This window comes from Notamacropus eugenii, chromosome 3, assembly GCF_028372415.1.
Source record: "Notamacropus eugenii isolate mMacEug1 chromosome 3, mMacEug1.pri_v2, whole genome shotgun sequence".
In the NCBI taxonomy this organism is placed as follows: Eukaryota; Metazoa; Chordata; class Mammalia; order Diprotodontia; family Macropodidae; genus Notamacropus; species Notamacropus eugenii.
In genome coordinates, this window is record NC_092874.1 from 431,901,373 (window position 1) to 431,923,497 (window position 22,125).

At 43.3% G+C, this 22,125-nt stretch overlaps 1 protein-coding gene and 1 long non-coding RNA gene across 2 annotated transcripts; one reads left to right on the forward strand and one right to left on the reverse strand.

Moving 5' to 3' along the window:
- The first annotated feature begins 37 nt into the window (after positions 1-37).
- Positions 38-3,667, forward strand: LOC140531752 (uncharacterized). The gene is made up of 2 exons (XR_011976424.1): positions 38-201; positions 3,310-3,667. It is a non-coding gene; the product is annotated as an uncharacterized lncRNA (long non-coding RNA).
- A 61-nt stretch (positions 3,668-3,728) lies between these two features.
- RHO (rhodopsin) lies at positions 3,729-11,062 on the reverse strand. The gene is made up of 5 exons (XM_072650503.1): positions 10,702-11,062; positions 8,032-8,200; positions 6,494-6,659; positions 5,816-6,055; positions 3,729-4,903 (listed from the first exon to the last, which is right to left on the reverse strand). The coding sequence occupies exons 1-5, from the start codon at positions 11,060-11,062 to the stop codon at positions 4,793-4,795; spliced, it is 1,047 nt and encodes a 348-aa protein (XP_072506604.1). The 3' UTR covers positions 3,729-4,792.
- Positions 11,063-22,125: the final 11,063 nt, after the last annotated feature.

Below are 22,125 nucleotides of genomic sequence, written 5' to 3' on the forward strand. Positions count from 1 at the left end.
ACGAGACCCAGAGGAGATCAGCTGGAGATTACCATTGGAGGGAAGGCACTAACACTGAGGCTGACCAGAGAGGCTTCCTGCAGGGGGTGGGATTTTAGCTTGGACCTGAAGGAAACCAGAGAATCCAAGAGACATGGGAAGGGAGAGCGCTTCAGGCATGGGATACAGCCAGTGAAAATGCCTGGAGTCTGGAGATGGGTTGTGAGTATGCAAGGATGGTGTAAGGAGACTGGAAAGGTGGGAGAGGCCAGGCTATGAAAGGCTTTGGAAGGTAAATAGGAAAGAACAGGGAGCCATTGAGATTTTTTGTTCTGGGGAGTAGGGGGTGACATGTTCAGACCATACCATTTTTCCCCTTTCTTTTTAAATATTTTAAGTGCTAACCCTGAGGACAAAGGATTATGTCGGGTGCTAGGATGACCATTTAGTCATTATTTTAATGATTGGAGCCACCTAAAAGCACAAGGCATGCCTAGGAAGGTGGGAGGCTTAATTAGAGGAACCTTCTAATTCTGAGATTCTGTGACTCTGCTCTGACAGAAATGCTTTTAGTACAAGGATTGTTCAGATACTGCAAGAGAGAGAGCCCTGGCCAAGTTTTAGTGCCGGTTGTAGGGTCTTGGATGAGTCACTCTCCCTTGGACTTTGATTTCCTCATCAGTGAAAGTGAGATGATGTCTGGAATCCTGGGCACCTCTTCAGAGCCTTCTCAATTGGACCTCTTGCCTGTTCTTTAAGGAGAAAAGTCCTGAGGAGTGTTACCCCTTCCCAGGGGAAACTGAATTTTGAATGAGCATCACATAAGAGAGATAACAGAAGGACTAGGAGGATGGACTTCAGAGTGGCAGCTGAAATGTAAAGTGGGCTGAAACTTGGGCTCAATGCCCAGTCTGCCTGCTTTTATCTGAGTAGTATTTTTCTCAAGATCTCAGTTTCCTTATTTATAAAATGACAGAGTTGGAGTAACTGACCTATAGGGTCACATGCCCCTTTAAATCTATAATCAAACTCACACATGACCAGATCTCAAACTATAATTCAAAATAGCAATTGTCAAAACTGTTTGATGCATCAAGATGGTACAGCAGATAGAGTGTGAGAATCAGGAAGACCTGAGTTCAAATCCAACTTTAGACACTTACTACCTGTGTGACTCTGAGCAAATCACTTAATATGGTATTAACAATGTTCATGCTAAAATTGTCAATACTTAATAATAACTCTAATAATAATAGCTAACATTTATATAGTGCTTATTACAATGTGCCAGGCACTGTGCTAAGGACTTTACAATTATCTCCTTTGATTCTCACAACTCAGGGGGGTAGGTACTATTATTATCCCCATTTATAGCCGCAGAAGCTAAGGCAAACAGAGTGACTTGCCCAGGGTCATACAACCTCTATTTGTCTCAGTTTCTTCATCTGTAAACTTAAATTCCAAGGTCTCTTCAGGCTCTAGACCCTATAGGAGATGTAAGACCTTATTGATACAATAAAGCAGCTGGGAGGGAGCTGATGCTAACAGATACAAGGAAGTCCTACCAAATCAGGAAGGCCCTGTAGAGACAGACACAGAAGCTAATCCAGAAAGGCAGTCTATAATATTGTCCCTGATATCTAAGGTGAATGTCTCCCCTAAGATCTTTCTTCCTAGTTTTTTTTAAGCCAGGTGGCTCATAGCTTGTGCACTACAGTGAGGCAGGTTATGGTAAACGTCCTCACTTCATTTCATAGATAAATGGAGTCAGGGAGAGATATAAGAGGACTTGGTCACAGGAAAATGTGGTTGAGAGCCCTGGCCCCAGGCTTTGACCAAAGGTCTGTGGGCTGCAGAATGCAGAGAATGCCACTTTCTGCTAAACACTGATTCTTCCAGCTCCTCAAAGATTGACAGCTGGGGGCAAGACTTGTTGGCAAGTCCTCCCCATACCAACCGCCCTCCCCAATCCTTCCCAAGACCATTGCAGTAAGAGATGGAAAGAGGGAAGAGGAGGCAGTAAGCTCATCCTACTGGCTGCAGGACCAGAAGAAAGGAGGCTCCTTCCTGCTAACACCTTCCTGCCTCCCAAGGCAGGAATGGCCAGCTTTCTTTCAGCTCCATGTTCCCTACTAGATTGTAGTATTCTAAGGGGTCCAGATACCTCCCAACATGTCATCTCAGTTGCACCCAGACATTGACCCTGGCTCCAATATGTCTCAGCCTGAGAGATTTAGAGAAAGTGACTCAAGTAGACTAGGTTATCTTATCCTGTTCCTGCCTGGCACCCAGCAGCTGTTTAATACATATTGTTGATCAATTGACTGATTGTACCAGTCTCACCACTTTGCCCCTTCCCAGAAGTCTTCTTGGAAATTGACTAGAAACCAGTGGGTTTATGTGGAGGAGGAAAGGAGAACTCAATAACAAGGCCAACAAAGGGAAAATAAAGCATGCTTGCTGAATGAATGAATGGGATCTATATTGGTTAGTTCATTAGTAGCTGTGTGACTTTGGGTCTTCACTTAACCTTTCTGGGCCTCAATTTTCCTCATGTGTAAAGTAAAGAAGTTATACTAGGTGATTTCTAAGGTCCCTATGAGCTTAGAGATCTGTCTTCCAGTACAGGGAGGGAATCCCACTCACTATCTCTCCAAACAGTCCCTTCCATTGGTGTTAGAAAGTACTCCCTTGTATTGAACTAAAATCCACCCGATGGTCTGTATTCTTTTCTCTGTAAACAGCACAGGCCAAAATAAATCTCTTTTCCACATAGCCTTTCAGACATCTGAAGATAACCATTGTGTTCCTCACCCCCAGAGTCTGTCTGGGAAACTAGAGGATCCCCCAGGCTTTCTCTGCCCCAGCCCAGCAGTCACAGTGGTTCATTCAGGGGTTTCTGGTCTGCTACCCACTGGACCACTACACTTGAGATCAGCATGACAGTCCACAGGCAATAGTCCAGCCCCAGGAGATCATGAAGGAAGGCTTGAGGGCAGCATCCTTGGCTACCCAACTGTAGTAACTGCTGGTTTCAGACTTTCCCTCTGGATAAATAATTTAGAGGTAGGGAGGGGAGAAAACACCACCAGACATTCTGGAAACATGGAAGAGTCCTTTTTAATGCTTACATACATATCTTCTTGTTTTCCTCTGGGAACAAGAGCAGCCCAACTTGGCCATGAACATTCACCAAATGAAACCTCAGTGACATCCCAAAGACAGCCATGGAAGGTGGATAGGTGGGAGCCCACTAGGGCCACGCTCCAAGGACTGCTCCAACTTGCCCAGTGACCTACATTCCCAGAATTTCCTCCTATGTCTTCCCAGGGACCCTTTGGAACTCCCCATGTTTGTGACCCCTCATGGATGGAACCAAGTCTGCAGAGAAAAATGTGATCTAACTGAAGCCTGTCTGCTCTCCACCCCACTAAAAAAAATGGAGACTTTGAAAATCTTAAGCAGATGAAACGGACGTTAGCCTAACTACTGACTGAATCACCTGGCCCTGAGTTTCAAAGCTATCTCAATCCTTTTAATCGATGTATTCAGTTAAAGCAAACAGAGCTTTATTTGCGATATTACTCTTTACTAAATACTGAGCTTATATGGCTTCTAACATTCCCTATCGATCTTTGAGAAGCTGTAGGCAATTAGGAATAAGAGATAAAGTATTTTACAAAAGCAACAACAAGCAGAAATTGTTTTCTCTCTTGGGCTATGGCCATGGGGGAAGAAGGAAGATCTCTGGGTTTCTGAGGACTGAAAGGAGGGAGGAGGGGTCAGAAGAAGCAAGAGAAATAGCCTGGGCCTAAGCACATCCTCCAGCTTCCAATGGCTTCTTTTCTCCCCCATGTCCCTTGTCCTGTCCTTTGGTTCTCTTATTTTTTTTCTGTAAACCTAGAAATCAGTGCCTAATTTTTTTAAGGTGCAGTGAGAACACCTGCCAAATCTGTTGCTTTGCCCAGTGACCTGGCCCAGAGACCTACCTGTTTCAGGCTCTCTTTGAAGAGCTGTCCAGCCCTGATGACCAGGGACCATAGTAGCTAGAGAAAGGGAAGTCAGTGAAGGACCATCGTAGTTTGTCCTATTAGCTCCCCAAGCTTTTAAAAATGTATCAGGGCTGAGTGATATCGGATCATCTCAGTTCCCTTGGTCCTCCCCGTGTCTCAAAATGGGCTATCTCAGAAAGATGAAGAGGGAAGATTTCTGACTTATAAATGTCATGATATCCAAAATCATCCACATGTCATATAATGAGAACAGTTAGACTTCTGAAGCCCTTAGCTTGTTGTTCATTCATTAACACTCATTCATTTTCATTCATTCACTCAACAAGCATTAATTAAGTACCTACTGGTTGCCCAGCCTTGTGCTAGGCCCTTATCTTTAAGCTGGGTCATTTTTCCTGAGAATAAGAGTTCGTATGCTGCTTTGGGGTGAATGGGCCAGGCCCCCCAAAAGGTTCCAGATCACATCAACCTCTCAGAACCAAGGACTCTGGGATCAGTTCTCAAAAAGCAATCCTGGTATCTGTAGCATTCAGAGCATACAGAAAGTATCTGGCTGGCTTTGAAAATTGGGGGATGATCGGAGGCTGTTTGATTTATTTTTTCCCTTTTGTTTCAAAATTTGGGTACTAGGTATAACCTCCTTCTGATGGACAGATAGTGCTCCTAATGCTGTCCAGTCATTCTCAGTGGGTAGCTGTGAATCAGGAGTTAAGGGGCAGGGGATGATATTCCTAGAGGTGGGCTGTTGGCAGCCTTCAGGAGCCTGGTGTGCCAGGTGTGGATGAAGCCCTTCTCAGAGCTTATGCAGGAGCGACCTGGCTGGTCTCAGTCTTGGAGGTTGTAGCAGAGGCCTCATCATCACCCAATGGGTTCTTGCCACAGCAGAGGGTGGTGATCATGCAGTTTCGGAACTAGGAAGAAAGAATAAAAGTGAGAAGAGGATTTTCTATTCAGAGGATGCTCAGTGCAGGGGCTGGCCTTCAACACAAGAGGATAGCAAGTAATTTGTTGTTGAGGTGTCCCAGCCTCCACCCTCCATCTCCATGTTATCTGCTCCCTCTAGGGCCCTTTGTGTTCTCTCTCTCCTTTTCCCTCAGAAGTTTCTCTTCAAAAAGGATTCTATAACACACTCTCCCAGGTGAATTTCTTCACAAAAGAGTTTAGGATGACATAACCTGAACACACATCTATTTATCTGTAACAAATCCTCTATCAGGCCAAGGCAGAGGAAAGAGCAGAGGTCTCTGAAGTTAGAAGACCTGGATTCAAATCTCACTTCTGATGCTTACTAAGTGTGAGATGCTGGGCAAGTCACTTAAACAACCTGGGCCTCTGTTTCCTCATTTGCACAATGAGGGAAATCTGTTTGGACAAGATGGCCTTTACATAAAAGAGTTTTGCCATTAAGATGGTTCCATGGCATGACCCCAATGTTATAGTAAGATTTCTGGTTGCATTGTGTCCCTCTGTAAAGAGTATGAATCAACTTCAGAACAAAATGAGGACCCACGTGAGGACTTAAACCAAGGCTTTTGAAATCATTTCTAGAGATGGAAACATCTATTCAACCTCTGTATTCTGGGGATGAGAAAGGTGTGGAGCAGCTCACTGGAGTTACTTGTTCAAAATTGCATAACTAGTTAGTCTTAAAGACCAACCTGAAATCCAGGTATCCTCATTCTCAGGGTGATTCTCTTGCACGTATTGATACAACTTCTGGTCATCTCTATTGACTGACTATGACAGTAAAGTTCATCCTGAACTCCATCCTCCCCTTTAAAGCTCTCGCTGAGCATTTCCCTCCTCTTCCCCAACCCAGGTACCTGCTTATTCATCATGATGTAGATGACAGGGTTGTAAACAGCTGACGTCTTGGCAAAGAAAGCCGGGAGGGTCATAAAGATTGGACCAAAGTTGGAGCCCTGATGAGTGAAAATGTAAAAAGCCACCGAGGCATAGGGCACCCAACAAATCAAGAAGGCGATGACCATGATGATGACCATACGGGTGACTTCCTTCTCAGCCTTCTGGGTGGTGGCAGATTCTTGCTGCTGGGCTGCAGCCTGGAAAACATTAGATTGTCTTTGGAGGATATCCACCATTGAGTAGCAACCTACCTTTCCTGCAAAGTCCTTTCTCCCACTACTCTATACCAGATTGTCTCATTCATGTTCCCTCAAACACATTTTATGTCCACTTTCCCTAAAGGGGATATAATATAATATATAGATATCATATATAATTATTACCTAATATAACATATAGATATCATAGATCTCTAATATAATAGATGTTCTATAATCATTGGTCACTTGTTTGGTTGGTTCATTGGTTGAATGAATGAATGGCAAATCAAGGAACAGAAAGGAGTAAGAAGGAAAGGATAGAGTGGGAAGAGAGAAACAATGTCCAGGTAGGTAAGGCAGATCAGGGGTGAAGAACTGGGTTATTGAGGCATACTAAGGAGGAGATCCTTTAGCAGGTGATAAAGCTCTCCAGACCTCTTTGACTGTGAAGACCAGTTGTCCGTAGCAGAAGAAAATGACGACCAACGGAATGGTGAAGTGAACCACGAACATGTAGATGACAAAGGATTCATTGTTGACTTCAGGCTTGAGGGTGTAATAGTCAATTCCACATGAGCATTGCATTCCCTCTGGAATGTACCTGCAGAAAAACCCCACTCAATGGCAAGATTGCATTGACGAAATTGGCCTGCTATTTCAGTGATGGGGAGAGAAAGGTTAGGGAACAATGGTTGCCTCTCCTTTTGGCCAGGTGCCATTTCCCTCATCACCAGTATTTCACATTTTACCATGGTCATTGTCAGTTTCAGTCACTGAGTCCTCCATCACCCACTGCCCCCAGGTACATTCAGCCACAGGGTGAAAAAGAGTAGTTGCTGGCTAACGGGGAAGGGAAATGGAAGAGGAGGGGAAAATGCTTCTTTCTAGGGTCTGATTTCCAAGGAGATCCCCAGGAAGACATTGAAGCAAAAATAGGATCTGCCTGCCTATAAGGGATCTTTGAGGTGGAAGAAATTAATTAACCTTGGAGAAGAGAAGACAGAGAAAGGTATCTTCATTGCCAAAAGTTTATTATTAAAATAAAAGAGGACAACCCATCAAGGTAGAGAAAAGGCCAGTGAGCTCACATTATATCAGAAGATGGAAAATTATCAGCAGGAAACATTGTTAGATGAGTGCGTAGTGAAGATGGGGAGGGCTTGATATTTCCTTCGGCAAAGAGCTTTGAGAATTAGATTGGTTGGGGAATGTCTCCCTATAGTTTTGTTATTTGCTTTATTCTGGAGACATTGAGAACTTCCTCCCTAGCTTCTTCTCCATCTCCTTTGAAGCCACAGACTAGGTGAAGGTGGGAGGCAGATGACTGAGCATCCCTATTGATGAAGTTTTACTATGCAGATAGGCACTCAAGGTCAGAGGGAATGCTATAGGATCTGAGCTAAAGAGGATTGGACTTTGGTCCCAGCTTAAATAAGGATTAGAGTATAGCCAAGGTGAAAGGAGGCATCTTAGAATTTTTCCATACTTTATGAGCCTCAACATTATCCATATCTCTCATGGATAGTTGTCCCAACCTTGGTGTCCAAACAATCTTCAGATGGGACACCTTCCACCTTATCGCCTATATTCCCCCCACCCAAGGAGGCAGTATGGTACAGTAAAAAGGATACTACATTCAGAATCAAAGGATCTAGGTTCAAATCCCACCTTTGCTCTTTACAAGCAATGTAATTACCAGCAAATAATTTAATCTCATCAATTTTCTCATCTGTAAAATGATGGAATTGGACTAGATGACCTAAAAGAAACCTTCCAGCCTTGGTCCTGTGCTCTTTGATGAGTTATCAGCTGATATCCTTCCCAACACCAAAGGAGCAAGGACTGTTTGGGTGGAAGCCCTTCTCTCCACTCCGCCAAGAAAGCATCCCTAGGTTTCTACAGGGAATGTCTCTATTTGTCCCCTCCTCCTTGCCTCCCTCTCTACATTCCACTAACCTCTACATTCCACTAACCTGGACCAGCCGAGGAGGGGTGGAGTAGAACAAGCCAGAGCCATGACCCAAGTGAAGGCGACCCCCATGATGGCATGGTTCTCCCCAAACCTGAAGTTGCTCATTGGCTTGCAGACCACCACATATCTCTCAATGGCCAAAACCACCAAGGACCACAGAGCTATTTCACCTGAAAGATACAATAGAAATGTTTCCAGCTTTAGAGGACCCAGTAGAAAAGCAGGGAGGATGAAAGAAAGGACAAAGAGAGGGAGAGGAAGGAAGGTTGGAGTTCAAGACCCAAATAAATCCGGACATTCTCTTCAGCTCCCTCATAATATTATGCACGATCAGCTCAGTACAAAATTGGGCAAGAGGCAAAATTTCTTTTTCTGCCTTTCATACCCCCACCCCCATTCAGCACCATTTATATCCCAAGTTCTAAAAACTTTCCTGCTGCCCTTGGCTCCAACCCCTTAGCTTGGAAGACATCTGATAAGGTTGCTCTCTGGGAGGTATTAGGGACTTAATTAGATCCTTGCTTAAGGATATTTGCATCTTTAAAGAAGACCCTGGGAAAGAAAGGGTAATGTTTAACCCAAGGGAACAGTGGAATTTCAGGGTCAGGGATCTTTTCTGATCACACCTCAGATAGCATGTGATAACTAACCATTCAGAGACCCTCTTGTATCTCTTCCACCTTCTGGATGCTCCATCACTAACTAAGAGGTAGAAATGGTCTGTTATTCTATATAGAGAAGGCAAGCTGGAAGAAACTGAGACTGTCCCTTCAGAGGAACTTCCCCAGGGATCTCAGCTGTACCCTTCTGTGGCACTCATCCACCCACACCCATATTCCTCTATTGATCTTCTGCCCAGAAGTAGCCCAGGTCTAGAGCTCAGGGGAGCACAGCAGATTCCTACCCATTAGAACTGTTCAAAAATGGAATGAGCTACCTCAAGGGTTGATGAGTTTCCCAACTTTGAAAGTCTTCAAGGAGAAGCTGGAAGACCACTTGTCAGAAATATTTATAGAAGGGAATCTTTTAGGGTATGGGTCAGATGAGAGAGTCAATAAAGTCCCTTTCAATTTCAGATTCTTTGATTCTGTGATTCTCTCTTTGTCTAACAGGCATAATCACAAAATCCTTTCTGAATGCAAAACTCTGGAGTATGCCACACACAGAGATGAGAAAAGACTGCATCCCTGATCTCAGAGAGCTAATAACCCATTGCGGGATGTATGAAAACACAAGCAGACCAAGCAGCAGGGTGTAGACAACTGGATTTGTACTCAGAGGACCTGAATTTTAATTGCAGCTCTTCTCCTCTCTAGATGAGTGCCTTGGACAAGTCTCTCTGACCTTCACTTGCCTCCTTTGTAAAATGAGAAGGTTAAACTTCATAATCATCCAGATACAAATCCTATAATCCCATAATCTATGGAAAACACCTGAAGCACACACTTACAGGGTAGTAACTCCTGTGTGTACCTAAAAGGGCACTGGACCCAAGTTCCACTAACCTTGGATCTAGCCCTGCCACTGGGCATCCTTGGGCAAGTCTCTGGGTAGGGATGGATGTCCTGGAGCCAGCTCCAACCAGCTAATTAGAGCCAATGGCTAAATTTTCAATGTGACCATTTACATCTCAAAAATCTATAAACCAGGGCTTGATCTGTTTGTGTGTGTGCGTGTCTAAACTTAAAAAAATGATGCAGGAAAATGTTAATAATTCAGAGAACTGGTTGTTAAATATTTATCAGCACACCCTTGTCCTGAGACCTTAGTTTCTCTCACCTGTAAACACAACGAGTTGGAATAGATGATCCCAAAATTCCCTTCCAGCCCTAAGCTGGAATCTCTTAAGGTCCCTTTCAGCGTTAAATCTTTGAAATTGTGAAATAGCTCATGCTTCAAGCTTTCCTGGCAAAATGTTGTGAGTGGAAGGGGGATACATTAGCACTGGTTAGAGCTATGTCTATGTCAGATACCTTTACTGTTCTTTCTTCTCTCCAAATCATTCCCCTAAAGTATTTCATTGCTCTGAAAGAGCTCTCAAATACTCCCAGGTCCCTTTCCCATCTTGGAACTGACATGTGTTTGGGGAGAGGGTGGTAGCAACTAAAAAGAGCACTGGATTTCAAGTCAAAGGACCTAAGTTCAAATGCTGGCTTTACCCCTTGCTACCTGCATAACCTCAGACAAATTTCTTCCCCTCTCCTGTTCACAGCTGCCTCACCCGTAATATGACAGGGTTGGTCGAAATGACCTGTGCAACTATAAATCTTTTTTTAAATATTTCTTCCTTTTATTGATCTTTTTAAAAATATTTGTTTTTGATATATCCCTCCTCATTCTTCTATCTACTGAACCATCTCTTGTAACAACAAAGAAAGGAAAACAAGGCTTTCCTTTGAAAAGAAAGAGGAAAAAAAGCAGTTTGGAAATATTAACCAACACCATGACTGTATTCAACAAATTCATGCATTGTTCTACACCCATAATTCCCCACCTCTGCATTTAAGAGAAGGAGGCCTAGCTCTAAGCCTAGAATCTTCAATTCTGCCAGTATCCCCTATTTGACCAACCTCACACACTCAGCCCTAGTCCCGGAGATCTTCTCCTCCCTCTCCAACGATGGATAGACAGGAAGGGGATCTCTTCATCATTTTCCTAGGGAACCACTCACCTCCTGTGGTGGCGAAGAATCCTTCCAGGTTGCAGCCAGTGGGTCCAAAGACAAAGTAGCCGTGCAGGGAGGTATAAAGGGTGGTTGTGAAACCACCAAAAACCATGAAGAGATCAGCAACTGCCAAGTTCAGCAGGATATAGTTCAAGGGCGTTCTCAGTTTCTTGTGCTGAATAGTTACATAGAGGGTGAGGAAGTTGATGGGGAAACCCAGGACAATCAACATGAACATGTAAGCCGCCAGGCAGGAGAACTGCCATGGTTCGGCCAGATAGTACTGAGGCTCCTCAAAAGGGCTCCGCACCACACCAGTCTTATTGGAAAAAGGGACGTAAAAGTTGGGTCCCTCTGTGCCATTCATGGCTGTAGCGCTGCTCTCTCTGCCCTGGGCCTAAAGGGGACTGGCCACTGACAAGGACCTTCCTCCTCTCCTTCCCAGAGTGGGACAAGAGGCTAGATCAGCCACATTAGAAGGAACTGGGAGCTGTGGCTTGAGGTCCTTATAAAGTGACCCCCTCTGGGTAAGCCCTCCTTCTATGGAGTCAGCACCCAGAAGATTCAGGGCATAATTAATCATAATAATCCAGCTAGGTTGGCAAGCACTAATTGGCTTCCCTGGAAGGCACCAAGGTGACTCTTGTTAACTACAGAGACAGGATCTCTTGGAGTGGGAAAGTTTAGGCCTGAGACCCCCCAAGGAAGGGGTCCTGAGGAGTTGAGTGGATCTCATTAATAAGTAGCTCTGGGCCAAGGGTGTCCCATCAAGAAAGGAGAGCTAAAATCATGTAGTGCCTTGGCCAGGGAGCAGCTGTGTGATGCCTGAAAGAAACTAGGCTCAATTAAAAGAACACAAAAATGTTCCTCTCCCCTCGCCCTTGCAGTGTGACTGACTCTTATTCCCCTTTTATTTCCTGGGCAAGGCTGGAATGACCATTTATGGATCCCAAAAGACTGCATTAATTTGCTCAACTATTTTCTGAATGAAAGTGGCCTCTTAAAATGGACAGAAGGGAACAGAAGACCAATGAGACAGGGATGAGACGAGGTCTGGGTGAATGCGAAGCCCATCCTCATTTTGCAAAAGAAGAAGGAGATTTTGTCCACCCCGTCAGACGACTGTTTGGGAGGAGTGACCAAAACTGTTGCCATAGAAGGGAAAGAGGCCTGGATTAGAGAAGGTCCCAGAGCCTGGCTCTAAGAGAACACTCTGTGGACTCAGCAGCGCTCCAGCCTATCTGGGCCTCAGTATCCTTATCTGTAAAATGGAGAGAATACCTACTATCCTGATTGCCTCTCAGGCTTGTGGAGATGCTCCTCATTTGTGAAATGCACTTCCTTTGTGGAAAATGCTTCAAAAAGTACAAACAGCAGCTAACTTGGAGAAATTTCTTCAAGGTCTGGATCTACTTGGACATTTCCTACTTGTCCAATTACAGTGTTGGAGAGTTGCGTGAGAAACCAAGCAACTTACCTATTGAATGGCCCAGGGACCCTACTTGAACCCAGACCTTCCATCCTCCAAAGTCAGTTTTCTATCCTTTCCACCATGCTGCCTGCCACTCCAGAGAGAAAAGGCCGTGTTCCCTAAGCAAATAAATTCAGCTGCGCTTACTCCACCATTCAAGGCACAGTACCAGAAGCAGGATAATACATTGGCCAGAATGTTGTACTTCTGCTCAGGAAGATGGAGGTTCAAATCCCACTGCCAATGTTGACTCCTTCTAGCCTCAGTTTCCCCGCCTATAAAACAGATACAATAATACCTATGGTACAGAAACCACCCAATGGGGTTTTTGTGACGTTTAAAGGAGATCAAGTAATGAAAGCACTTTGCAAACCTGAAAGCACTATATGTCTATTTATTATTATTAATTATTAATGCTTCTCAAACATTTATCAGCTTTCTAGGATACTATAGTTATTTAGAGATAGGATACATCCACTCTCCTAGAATGTGGGCTTCTAGAGGACTTTTAGGGCAGCCAATCAGGCAGGGGCTGAGCAGCCCCTTCAATTTCCAGTTCTTTGTCACTGCAAACAGAGCTGATGTAAATATTTTTGTACATGTACATCCTCCCCCTCCCCTTTTCTTGTTGATGCCACCTAGTAGTGGCATCACTGAGTCAAAGGCAATGGCGTGCTAATGAATGTTTAACAACCGGCTTTCAAGATGGGGGGGATATATGAACAACATATGTTTAAGTGAATTATTAATATTTTCTCCTTTCTTAAGTCTAGAAAAAAACAATAAATGAAGGTATGATTTCTAACATATAAATGCTCACATTGAACATTTAACAATCAGCTCTTCTGCTCTTGGAGCTAGCTCCAGCACAGCCCTGGAAAGTAGATGCACAGTTTAATACTCTGGGGGCATATTTTCAAATTGCTTTCCAGAGTGGATGGACTAGTTCAGAGCTCCACCCACAGTGAACGAATAGACTTATTTTCCCACAGCCCCTCCAGTATTTCATACAAACTGACTCTAACTTACCTTTCCAGTCTTATTGCGCATTATTCCCCTCCAGCCCCTTATAGTTCAACCATGATGACCGTTTTGCTCCTATATACCACATCCACTGTAGGACTTTGGGTCAGTGTTCTTTGATGTCTAGAAAGCACTCACTTCACCTGCCTCTTAACGTTCCTGCTTTCCTTCAAGACTCATCTCAAATTTTCCATGAGATGCTTCCTAATTCTCCCCAGCTGCTAGGGCCTTCCTCTTCCACCCCCAGGTTATCTTGTACCTGCTTTCTTTGTGTGATACATACATACATACACACACATGTGTACAATACCTATATGTATATACATGCATACACATATGTGTTGACTGCATGTGTACATGTAGCTGTAGATGTGTGCACATATGCATATACATGTGTATTTATATGTGCCTGTGTGTGTGTGTTTTGTCTCCCCTGTTAGAGGATAAGGACTTTCATTTTTGTCTTTATAATTCCAGCATTGAGCACAGCTCTTAGCATATAATAGATACTTTTAGAAGTCTTGTTGGTTGATTGATTACATAAATGTTTGCTGCATGAGTGAATATAAAATGTTATTAATTCATCTAAGAAATACTGATTACCTAATATATTTAAGGTACTGTACCAGGTGTGGAGGGGGAGAAGATGAGAGAAGTATGTGTGTGGGGAGGAGGATACACACATATACGCACACACATACATACATATATATACATACACACACATATAGCATATAGCAAAATCCCTGTCCTGAAACAGCTTGCAGGCTAAAACGAGGAGACAAGGCAAGCATACATAAACATAAAAATAACAATAGAAGAAATATCACGAGGAAATTTTTAGACAAAAGTTTCCATGTGGGCAAGGTACATGTGGCCTGGGGTTTTAGGAAAGCTTTTGTGGAGGAGGTGAGATTTGGGCTGAGCCTTGAAGATTGGGAAGGATCCAGTTGGAGAAGGGGAAGAAAGTTTGGTGAGTGACTTGGCAGGGAAGTGGAACAAGGCAGCATGAGCAGAGGACCAGGGTGGAATTGTCATGCATGGTTAGGAACAGTAAATTTTCCAGTCAGGTTGGAGCATTGAGTCTCATTGGCGAGTGTTTAAGGAAAATCTAAGACACTAAGCCAGAGTGTGGAGGACCTTGAATGTCCCCCTGAGAAGGATGGGCTTTATCCTGTGAGCAGTGGGGAGTCACAAAAATTCAAAGTGTTCTTGTCTTCATTATTTTCACATCTTTGTTGTTGGTTACCCTCAACCTGGCTCATCTGCCAAGATGATCTGTGTGGTTGCTGTGTCTGCTACAGTTTCTTGGAACCACAGGTAAGAGATGGGTGACAGATGGGCACCCAAGGTGTATAAGCAGCTCTGAAAAGGGCTTGGCAAACCCTCACACCAGAGGTGGTAGTCTGCCTCAAAGCCATCAGTGAGTTAGAGATGTCTACCCCAAGCAAACAAAGACTTCCCCACATAGAATGGGCAGATGAGAACATTTGTTCCAAGGGCCATGAAGTTGGCTAAAGCAGGCACCATGGAGCGCCTAGAGTTTGGTCAGACATCAAAGATGCCAAAGTCACCTACTGCATCCTGGTCATCTTGACATCTTTGTCTTGCCACTGGACTTCACTAACTCTGGAAGAGTGAGGCTAATGACTTTGCACAACTGCCTCTCTTTAATCCAATGATGTCATTGGTCCTTTTCAGAAATGAAGAACAAACAGCAACCCTTTTGTATCTTTATGGAACTGGTCTCTGAGAAACTCATGAGACCTGACAGATTCCATCTTAAACGAGGGGTTGGAGGGAGGGAAAGGAATCACGGTACAATGGACTAAGACCTAAACTAAGAGTCTGGAGACCTAGGTTCTGGCTCGACTCTGTTATTGACTTTCAGCAAATCATTTCACTAGTTCTTTGGCCTCAGTTTTCCCATCTGTCAAATGTGGGAGAAGCATGATGTGATTCTTAAGGACACTTTGAGTTCTGACATTCTATGAACATATGAACTACTGCTGTCCACCCCTTACTTACTGCCTCTGCTTCTTCTTTTGGCTTCCAAGTCATAGCACTGTCCTGAATCTCCTTCCTTTTGGACCTCCCTTTCTCTCTTCCTGTTGCTTCCATAACTCCCATCTCCCAATATGGGTGTTTTGTCAGCCCTCAATTCTCTTGACAGTTTGTTCATTCAGCACTCCCGTGTCTTTGTCCATCTTTCTATGCAAATGATCCATAAAACTCTATTTCTAGCCCCCTCCTTATGGTCACTGCCCCTTGGAAATCTCAATCTGGAGAATATACACTGGTATCTCAGACTCAAACTTGTTTCTAAAAAGAAATTCATCTTCTTTACACACACACACACACACACACACACACACACACACACACACACACGATAACTCCACAGTGTCATTTAATGGCACTTTCATTCTCCTGGTGGTCCTGGTTCAAAAGCTTAGAGTCAACTATGTTTCTTCCCTTTCCCTTCCACCTCCCACTCAGCCACTAAATTCTGTTGAGTCCTCTTAAAGTGTTTTACTTTCCCCTTTCCCTCCCATTAGAGTTGCTACCACCTTGGCTCAGACTCTGATCTTTGCTTAGGTCATTGTAACAAATTCCTGATGAGACTCTCAGGCCCTCATGTATTCTGTACTCATTGTCAAATAAATCCTCCTAAAACACTGCAGGATGCAGTCACCCTGTTTCTCATAAGCCTTTAATGGCTCCTGGTTTTCTACAAAATAGAATGCCAGCACCCTAGGATGGCACTTAAGGCCTTCTATAATATCATAAGCATACCACCTTTGTTTTCACCCAACTTACTGAGAAGCGTGTTGAATGGGACAGGGTTCCAGACTGACCTCCAAACATTAATCACTCATCTTTGAGTCAGTTTGTTCAACCAGTTATGAATCAACTTATTTGCATTATCACCATGCCTACACTTCTCAGTAGGAGGTAGAGGGTTGACAGTGGCATCAGGAAGACCAAGGTTCAAGTCTTGCTTCTGATACATACTGGCTTTAGAGACTTCTCAGTTTCCTCAGGCAACTCTCTAAGACTGTAACTTATGGGCAAGTTGCCCTCCATATTGGTGGAAGGAGTTTCCATACTGGGTGGTTTACACTTCAATGAAATAATGGGTCCAGCCCCCTATAATAAGCATCTGATCCTCGATTCTCATCTTGCTCTGAAGACTATCAGGAGTCCTTTAGTAGTTTCTAATTAGGGGATACTGCCTGGGGCAAAATTATTTGAGGGAAGAGGGCACAGAGGAAGACACAGAGGAGGTCCATGGGGGAGGGTTAGAGTATAGCAGTGCAGGGGAAAGTCCCAGTGCCTTCTTGGAGGAGGCAGACTTCCCCAAGACAGTCTAAGTGGGCTATTGCATTCCATCCCTAATGTCTCTTTGAAGAGAAAAGAGAGAAGATCACCCTCCTCTAGAGAAAGTGTCCCCCCACCTTGAGTCAATGCCCAGGGGTAAAGCCTTCTTAGCCTTCTGCTGGTCATGCCCGGTCTGAGTGGTAGTCTTAAATGTCATTGAAATCCAGTGATCCTAGATTTTTCCCATTTCCCTTATCAATCATTCTAGTGACTGTCCCATAGCCATATTTATTTGCTGACTGACTGATGCCCCTTTTATCCACACATATTTGTGTGTTTATGGAATGGACTCTAGTATTTTTGTCCAGCAACATTTTAATTTATATTTTAAACCCCCATCGATTTTTCCCCAGTGGGTTCTATCTGTCTGATTGTTTGATGCCTTTATCCTTTGTTATGAGGATACCAAAGATGTCTTTTCTTTTTTAAAAAATAGTTTTATCTAGAAACAGAAATAAAAATGAAAGGGCTTGTTCAGAAACAGTGAAGGATACTGGGATGAGGCTAGCTAGTGATAAGTAATAGAAAGGCAGTACAGTATTGTGAAACGATAGGGTGGGACCCTTCTTGCTATTGGTGCGTTTTCCCTAGAATTTCCATTGGGGGAAGGGCCTCGCCCAGCCTTGGCCTCATTCTCTAGACTTAGCCACCATCCCCCCAATACTTCCTCCTGTACAGCTGTCGTTTATATATTCTCATTCCCTGTTAGAATGTAAGTGTGAGAGCAGGGAGTGGCCTCTGTCATCGTTCTGTCATTTCAGTCATGTCCAACTAGTTGTGACCCCATTGGGGGTGTTCTTGGCAAAGATTGTGGAGTGCTTTGCCATTTCCTTCTCTAGCTCATTTTACAAATGAGGAAACAGAGATTAACCTGTCCAGGATCACACAGCTAGTAAATGCCTGAAGCTAGATTTGAACTCTTCAAGATGAGTCTTTCTAATTCCAAACCCAGAACTCCATCCACTGAACCACCTAGCTGCCACATTGGGCTCTTTGCTTGGGTTAATTTCCCCAACACTTAGCACATGGAAGTGCTTAATAAATACATATTGACTGAGTGATTAAAAAGAGTGCTAGATTTGGAATTGGAAGTCCTGGTTTCAATCCATCACTCAACAAGCACTTATTAAGCTCCTACTATTTGCCTGGTACTGTGATAGGAACACAAAGATGGAAATATAAGTTCTTGTCCTCAAAGGGCTTAAATTCTATGACAGAGGAAAAATGCACCTATGTGAAATAAATACATGATGATGAGAGAGAAGCTTGCAGCTGGGGGACCAGGCAGGGTCAAGAAAACTAGGCAGCACAGTGGACAGAGAACTGGGCTTTGAGTCAGGAACACCTGAGTTAGACTCCTTCCTCAAACACTTAATAGCTGCATAACCCTGAACAAGTCACTTGATCTCTCTCTGCCTCAGCTTCCTCCTCTGTAAAATGAAGGGGTTAAACCTCTAAGGTCTCTTTCAGTTCTAAATCTATAATGCCATGAGAGGCTTCAGATTCTGACTCTGACACATACTAGGTATGCTTAGGTAAGTCACTGCTCCTCTCTAGGCCTCAGTTTTGTCATCTGTAAAATGGGGGCGGGGGGACAGAATTAGGTGTGTCCTTACACCTAGAAATCCTATGAATCAATTCAGCCTCTCCATTGCTCTTCTAAAAATACCCTCTGCTTTAACCATGATGGCCTACTCATTTTCCCCTAAAATATGTCATAGACATTCTTTTTCTTACATTCTTGTATGCACTGTTGGATGCCCTGCCCTTGCCTGTCTGTCTGTCCTACTCACCCCCCCAAAAAATCCTAGCTAAAACCCTACCTCCTCCACACATTCAATTAATTCAGTAAGCATTTAAGCACTTAACGTGTGCAAAGTACTGTCACAGGTGCTAGAGAGATATAGACCAAAACATTCTGAAGAAGCTTAACATTCCACTGGAGCCTTCTTTTCCCACTCAAACCCATAGTGGCCAATGTCTCCCTTCTCCAACATTCACTAATTCTTAGTATGTGCCACCTATAGTCTCTTTTCTTTTTATGTCAGAGAGTTGCTGCCCGTTGAGTGTGAGTGGAAGATCTTATTTATGTCTCCATAATACAGACAGTATCTTGCCCATTGGCTGAATTCACTCATTTGTGTCTTAATGAAATAAGGAAAGGAAAAGTGCAAAGACAAGCGGTGATCAGCCCAACAACCTGTGCTCTGATGGAAGTTTGGAGTTTCAGGGTGTGACACTGGCATGAGGCAATCCAATGTACTATGGCTTGCACTGTTGGAGTACAAGGTCAACATGGGCCATATTGGCAAATGATGATCTTCTGCTCTGGGCCCTGCCCCTGACCTCCTCTGAACTTCCAAGTCGTTCCCTGTCTACTGCTGGCTCATCCTGGAGCCTTTTTCAGAGCCCAGGACCTCCTCAGCCTGGAGCAGCTCACTGTGGAGTAGGCCCCCACAGAGTCCTTCCCCTTCTCCCTTTGGTGAGTGCCATCTTTCTTCCTTCTTTCCCTCTTTCCATTGTTTCTTCTTTCTTTTCTTCCTTCCTTCCTTATATCCTTCTTTTCTCTACATTGTAAACAAGCCCTGTACTTTCCCACTACCATGCCTTTGCTCACACAATTTCCTATACCTAAAAGGCCCTTCCTTCTTTTTAGCAATTGAATTTAGACTCATGCCTTAAAACTAAATACCACTTTTGCTATGAAGTCTTCCCTTATCTCTCAAGTCAGAGAACAGCCTCCCCCAAGACTTCATATGATCTTTTTGTTTTACACCTCTTTAATGTGTTTACCACATAAAACATAAAAATAGCCAAGATCAGTAATTTTGTCAGTGTTGGATTTCCTTCATTAAAGCAAATCCTGTGTATAGTGGGTCGTTTTTGAGAATTCCTATGGCCAAAAAATAGCCCCAATATAGCTAAACAGGCAATGAGACATTTGGAACTGTTGATCTCATCCATGGCCAACATGCATGTAGCCCATCACTGGGCCCAAATTTGGATCTTTTCCACTTGTTGGGGAGGGGGTGTAGAGCTTGTGGTTCACTGGCTGATGTCACCTCCTTACCACTGTGAGGTATCAGAGGACATAGACATCATTGATCACTGTGCATCATGGTTATCTGTGTGGGTCTCATATTATTCTACTAGACTATAAGTTCTGTGAGGATAGGAACATTGTCTTATCTCGGCTTCATGGCACCCTTAGTGCCTAGTACAATGTTCTTCACATGGTAGACGCTAAATAAACATTTCTTGAATGAATATGATGTTAGCATATAACAGAAGCATGTTACATTGATGCTTAAGGTTATTATATGATGGTCATGTGATACATTAGCCACCTACTAACATGTAATGTTAACTATAACCCTAGATATGTGTGCTAGATTTCATATTGTTATAGATTTAGGACTGGAAGGGAATTTAGAGGCTGAGTCTAGTGTCCTCATTTTTCAGATGAGGAAACAGAGGCACAGAGAGGTCATGACCCTTCCTGAGGGTCATGCTGCTAGTAAGTATAGAAAGTAGGATTTGAACACAGGTCTTCCTGACTCTTATACCACAGCTCTGTCCCACTATATCACCTCAAAGAAGAGAGATTTCAAAGAATTCAAAGTGAAGACAAGTAGCATCCCATAGCTCAAGATTCTAGAAGGGAAAATGATTCAGAAGACATGGGAGGCTCTCAGAAACATAATTTCATTGACTATACATAATACATGTGTATGACATGTGTGTATGCATTTAGACCTACCTGTATGTTGTTGTTGAATCGTTTTCAGTTGTATCCAACTCTTCATGACCCCATTTGGGGTTTTCTTGGCAAAGATACTGGAATGATTTGACAGTTTCTTCTCTAGCTCATTTTACAGGTGAGGAACTGAGACAAACAGGGTTAAGTGACTTGTCCAGGGTTACACAGCCAGTAAGTGTCTGAGGCTGGATTTGAACTCATGAAGATGAGTCTTCCTAATTCTAAGCCCAGTGCTTTATCTATTGCACCGCCAAACTTTTATGTGTGTGTGAGTGTGTGTAGGTGTACGTATATGTGTGTGTGTGTGCACTTGTATATGCACACATATATAGACTGTATATATATATATATATACATATAAAGAAACTATATATAATATACACACATATAAAGACTATATATAATACACATACATATATATGTTTATAAGTGTGTATATTTTCCCAGGAGAGAGAAAAAGGGGAAATTGATGTGCCTATAGAAGTGACTCATTTACAAACTACATTTTAAAAAGCTGTATAAAGGGTGGACAGGTAACTGAAGACAGCTGCAAGAGAACTGCATGGTCCAAAAGAATGTTATCAGAAAGGCAGAATAGAACCCAGGATAAAGTGAAGTTTGTGATTAATGGCATAGGCATTTAAGGGGGCATTTAAAACTGTGTTGGAAGTAAAAAGAGAAACAAGGAAGAGACAGGGTCAGTGTTCAAGATGAGGATAGTGTATTAAGACAGAAGACAAAACTGTTGAAATTTATTTCCCTTTTTGATTTCTCTACCAAGGAGAATGATCTTCAGGCCAGGAAGTTTAGGGGGATTGAAATCTAAGATAAGTGAGGAGAGGAGAGGCGTTATGCACAGCAGAAAGAGTGCTAGCTCTGGGCTCAGGACAGGTTCAAATCTGATATTTACTGTCTATGTGATAGTAAAGTCATTTAATCTCTGGACCTCAGTTTCTCCATCTGTAAAATATGTGAGGGTCCCTAGGATCCCTTCTAGATCTATGATCCTACGGTAAGAGAGCATTCAGCTGCCTTTAATGAGTTCAAGTCATGAGTCCTAAGATGAACTATACCAGTTAGTATTTACGAATTAGTCAGTCAATGAACATTTGTTAAGATGGTGCAGTGGATAGAGTGTTGGGTCTAGAGTCAGGAAGACTCATCTTCCTGAATTCAAATCCAGCCTCAGACACCTACTGGCTGTGTAACCCTGGTCAAGTTGCTGAACCCTGTTTGTCTCAGTTTCCTCATCTGTAAAATGAATTGGAAATGGAAATGGCAAAACACTCCAGTATCTTTGTCAAGAAAATTCCAAATGGGGTCACGAAGAGTCAGACATGACTGAAATGACTCAACAACATGTGGCAAGCACTGTGCTAAGATACAGAGAGAACTGTCAGATGAGAATCTTGTCAGAACCTGTGGAGAATGGGAGGTAGAACATGTCTGGAAACAGACAAGTATCCTGATTTCCAAAGTATATGCTTTAAACTGTAGGCTAGTGAACCTGATTACTGGAAAAATTCTAAAATAAATTTTGAAAGGGATAATTTGTGAGTACTTAGAGCACCAGTGATCACTATATCTTGAAATGAGTTTGTAGCCCCCAGGATGTTCCCTCACACATTCACCTTCATAAAGCTACCCCAAGTTCAAAACCCTCTGCAGATCAGCAGCTGTTGATGTGGCTCTTTTTAAGGATCCAGCCAGAAAGGGCAGATAAATTCAAAGCAGAAGTCTTCTACTTAAGCAGCGCAGCACATTTATTAGCAAGAGGAGATTCCATCCCCCGAAT

Bases quoted from the DNA above. Each gene is read 5' to 3' on its own strand.
- RHO (XM_072650503.1), bottom strand. From the start codon at position 11,062: ATGAATGGCACAGAGGGACCCAACTTTTACGTCCCTTTTTCCAATAAG. The intron at 8,201-10,701 runs GTGAGTGGTTCC...TGTATCTTTCAG, and splicing joins ATTCTTCGCCACCACAGGAG to GTGAAATAGCTCTGTGGTCC. The intron at 6,660-8,031 runs GTTAGTGGAATG...GTTTTTCTGCAG, and splicing joins CCCCTCCTCGGCTGGTCCAG to GTACATTCCAGAGGGAATGC.